At 33.7% G+C, this 3,790-nt stretch overlaps 1 protein-coding gene across 1 annotated transcript in view; it reads left to right on the forward strand.

Moving 5' to 3' along the window:
• Positions 1–3,516, forward strand: part of ATRX (ATRX chromatin remodeler) — a 247,014-nt gene extending 243,498 nt beyond the window's left edge. The window contains exons 32-35 of the mRNA XM_007447355.1: positions 118–243; positions 980–1,075; positions 1,587–1,715; positions 2,744–3,516. Of these exons, the coding sequence (XP_007447417.1) occupies positions 118–243; positions 980–1,075; positions 1,587–1,715; positions 2,744–3,022 (630 nt within the window). The 3' untranslated portion in view covers positions 3,023–3,516. The remainder of the gene's footprint in view (positions 1–117; positions 244–979; positions 1,076–1,586; positions 1,716–2,743) is intronic.
• The last annotated feature ends 274 nt before the right edge of the window (positions 3,517–3,790 follow it).

A 3,790-nucleotide genomic window follows, 5' to 3' on the forward strand; every position in this document is an offset into this window, starting at 1 on the left:
AAGAGTGTTAATAATTTCCTAGATCTGAGAATGTGGATTTTTTTCTAAACCAGTAGGTGATGTAGAATTTCAAGTTTTAAATCACAATGTGGAAAGTGCATAATTTTTTGTTTTTAGGGACTGACCATGCGTTTCAACATACCAACTGGGACCAATTTACCCCCTGTCAATTTCAACTCTCAAACTCCTTATATTCCTTTCAATTTGGGAGCCCTGTCAGCAATGAGTAATCAACAGCTGGAGGTATGTTGTGAAGTACAAAAGTAGTTTAACTTGAATTAAAGGCAATTTCAAATGCCCTGTTGTTGAAGGTTCCCTATGCTGGAATATCACATTCTCCAAAAGATTACCTCTGAATAGACCAAGAAAGTTTTCTTTTATTTGTTGACCTTTTTGAACCAGCATAGTATAATAAAATGTGGTTTGTTCAGAGCACAAGGGAATCAGGCCTTGTATTAATGTAGTTTGAATAATTTTAATTAAGGAACAATAGGGCAGCTGACTGGCTAGGGAAATAGCACTTTCTTCAGTTATAAAATATTTTGAATAAACAGGATAAATACATTGATTTATATTCTAATGCAGTGTAGATGCAACATTAAGTATACGATAATGCGCAGTATTATGAAATAAGTAATTGAAAACTAGAATCAGTTATGATTTAAGTAAGAAGGACTAGGTTTTAATATACCAATAATTTAATAATTTAATCTGTGGTTTTCTTTTTAAAATATGCTTATGGAGTCATTTAAATTATTAAAACATTGGTGCAATAGAACCCAAACTTTTATCTTCCTAACAAGACCCTCACTGATGAGTTTTACTCCATTTTATTGATGCTGAATTTTGCTGTTCTTTTCAATTATTTAAAGAGTTTTAAGACCAAGTGCTATAAGTTGGCAAGAGAAAGGATCCCTATACTTTAAAACTATGCTGTCTTTTACATGCCCTTATAAAGTTATTTCTTGCATTCTTCTAGGACCTCATTAATCAGGGAAGAGAAAAAGTTGTGGAAGCAACAAACAGTGTGACAGCAGTGAGGATTCAGCCTCTTGAAGATATAATTTCAGCTGTAGTAAGTTAATTGGCAATTGTTTATTCCAACTTGCAGTTTGTGTTCTCCCCTCTCCATTTGTTTTAATTTTTAATTGTTGTTTGATTCACTAATTCCATGGGGAAAAGAGTGTAATCCTTATAACTTGATTTGCAACAGTAAAATACTAATAAATTGGATAATAGTGCCAAGCTATATATTATTCAGTTTTACCTGGATGTTGGCACAAAAGAGAAATGTAAAATCTAAGAATTTGGAAATCAGTTAATCATAGAAATGTGTGCATTGTTTATATAAATGTACTTTAATTACCAGTTGCATGAATTAAATCCAAATAGTTTTATTCCAGACATAGGTAACCCTTGTACAATAGTGGACAACTTAGTACCCTGCTTTTACATCATTGTCTTCTTTAGAAAAGAGTAAAGGAAAAGGAAAAAAAATCTTTAAAAATCCTCAGTATCTTTAAGTACCTTAATTATTTTTTCTCAATTCTACTGCAATAAGGAGTAAATAGAAACTTTTCTTTTAGTGGAAGGAAAACATGAATCTCTCAGAGGCCCAGGTACAGGCGTTAGCATTAAGTAGACAAGCCAGCCAGGAGCTTGATGTTAAACGAAGAGAAGCAATCTACAATGACGTATTGACAAAACAACAGATGGTAAGAATTTGGACTATCTCTAGGTTATGTTTAATTTTCTTGAATTTATAATAATCGGTTTGTGTGACATCTGTGTCAATAACCATTCCCTCATATGGACGGATGGATGGTCATTGGTTATTCCCAGAGAAACTTTATCCAAAAACCTAGTAATGTCAAATAAAGGTAATGTCTTTTGTTGCAAAGGAGCAACAACTTCCCAAATGGGTCTCCTTGAAGTTTACATAGACTCTCTTCCATATAATTTTATTTTTGTATATTCTGGACATCTAAAAAGGAATTTTTGCCAGACCTTTTACCACATTTACTATTTTAAAACAACTTCCACAAATATGTATACTTTTTAATATATTTAATTTGAGATAAAAAGTGGAGCTATAAATGATACATGACACAGGTTCCTACTAAATTATGTAATTCTTTAAAAGACTAGGATATTCCAGGATCCTTGATCATCTTTCCTAGCATGGTCTTTGCCAGCCATCTGCCTTGCACTGGGAAATTTCAACTCTTGACACCAGGGAATCAATTTCTGTGGCATGAATTTTACTTAGAAAGCACTGTAGAATTATGTGGTTTTAAATTATCTTAGGAAATTTGAGCCATTCCAAGTAGGAATTATTCCCACTGCAAGTGCCTTTTCCCTTGGGTGTTTGTCACTAAAACTGTTTGTCTGTCATCAGGTGAAATATTCAAAAGAATGACAAAGAAAGGAGACTTGACAAAAAGGTGCTGTAACTAATACTTGAGACTAATCACAGTGCAGGATGGGTTACTATGGCAACTAACCTAAAGCTGCTTGCACTACAATAGTCAAGTCATTAAGAGAATTTAGCCCTAAATGGTGTTACTAACCAGTTTCTACAGTAATGGTCCTGTGAATGCCATCAAATTAGTAATGGTGATAACAATAATGTGTTTCCCTTTTGGTATGGTACCCCCTTAACAAATTGATTTTAACTCAAAACTTGATACTGCCTCTTTGAGACAGGTCATGCACTTGTAACAGCTCTCTTTTCTCTCTTTAGTTAATCAGCTGTGTTCAGCGAATACTTATGAACCGAAGGCTCCAGCAGCAGTACAATCAGCAGCAACAGCAGCAAATGACTTATCAACAAGCAACACTGGGTCACCTCATGATGCCAAAGCCTCCAAATTTAATCATGAATCCTTCTAACTACCAGCAGATTGATATGAGAGGAATGTATCAGTCAGTGGCTGGTGGTATGCAGCCACCACCATTACAGCGTGCACCACCCCCAATGAGAAGCAAAAATCCAGGACCTTCCCAAGGGAAATCAATGTGATTTTGCACTAAAAGATTAAAAGATTGCTAAAATCATAGAAAGATCTTTTATTTTTTTAGGAATCAATGACTTAACAGAACTCAACTGTATAAATAGTTTGTTCCCCTTAAATGGCAATCTTCCATATTAGTTTTAAATTTTTTTAATAGGGCATACCATTTCTTCCTGACATTTGTCAGTGATGTTGCCTAGAATCTTCTTACACACACTGAGTACAGAAGATCTTTCAAATTGTTTTCAGTGAAAACAAGTCCTTCCATAACAGTAACAACTCCACAGATTTCCTCTCTAAATTTTTATGCCTGCTTTTAGCGACCATAAAATTGTCATAAATTAATGAATTTATGAAAGAATACAGATTTATATATTCATTATTTACATATAAAAACACACAGCTGAGTTCTTAGAGTTGATTCCTCAAGTTATGAAATACTTTTGTATTAATCCATTTCTTGATGAAAGTGATTGAAATGGTTTTAATGTTCTTTTGACTGAAGTCTGAAACTAGGCTCCTACTTTATCATGTCTGTGACTGAAAATTAGAAACTAAGGGTTATCTTTGACACAGAATTGTGTGCAATATTCTTAAATACTACTGCTCTAAAACTTGGAGGAGTCTTGCAGTTATCTTAGCATTGTATAAACAGCCTTAAGTACAGCTTAAGAAGAGAATTCCTTTTTCTTCTGTAGTCTTTCTGCCATTTTTTATTTTCAGTTATACGTGCTGAAATAATTACTGGTAAAATTTCAGGGTTGTGGATTATCTTC

This window comes from Lipotes vexillifer, unplaced genomic scaffold, assembly GCF_000442215.2.
Source record: "Lipotes vexillifer unplaced genomic scaffold, Lipotes_vexillifer_v1.1 scaffold945, whole genome shotgun sequence".
NCBI lineage: Eukaryota > Metazoa > Chordata > Mammalia > Artiodactyla > Lipotidae > Lipotes > Lipotes vexillifer.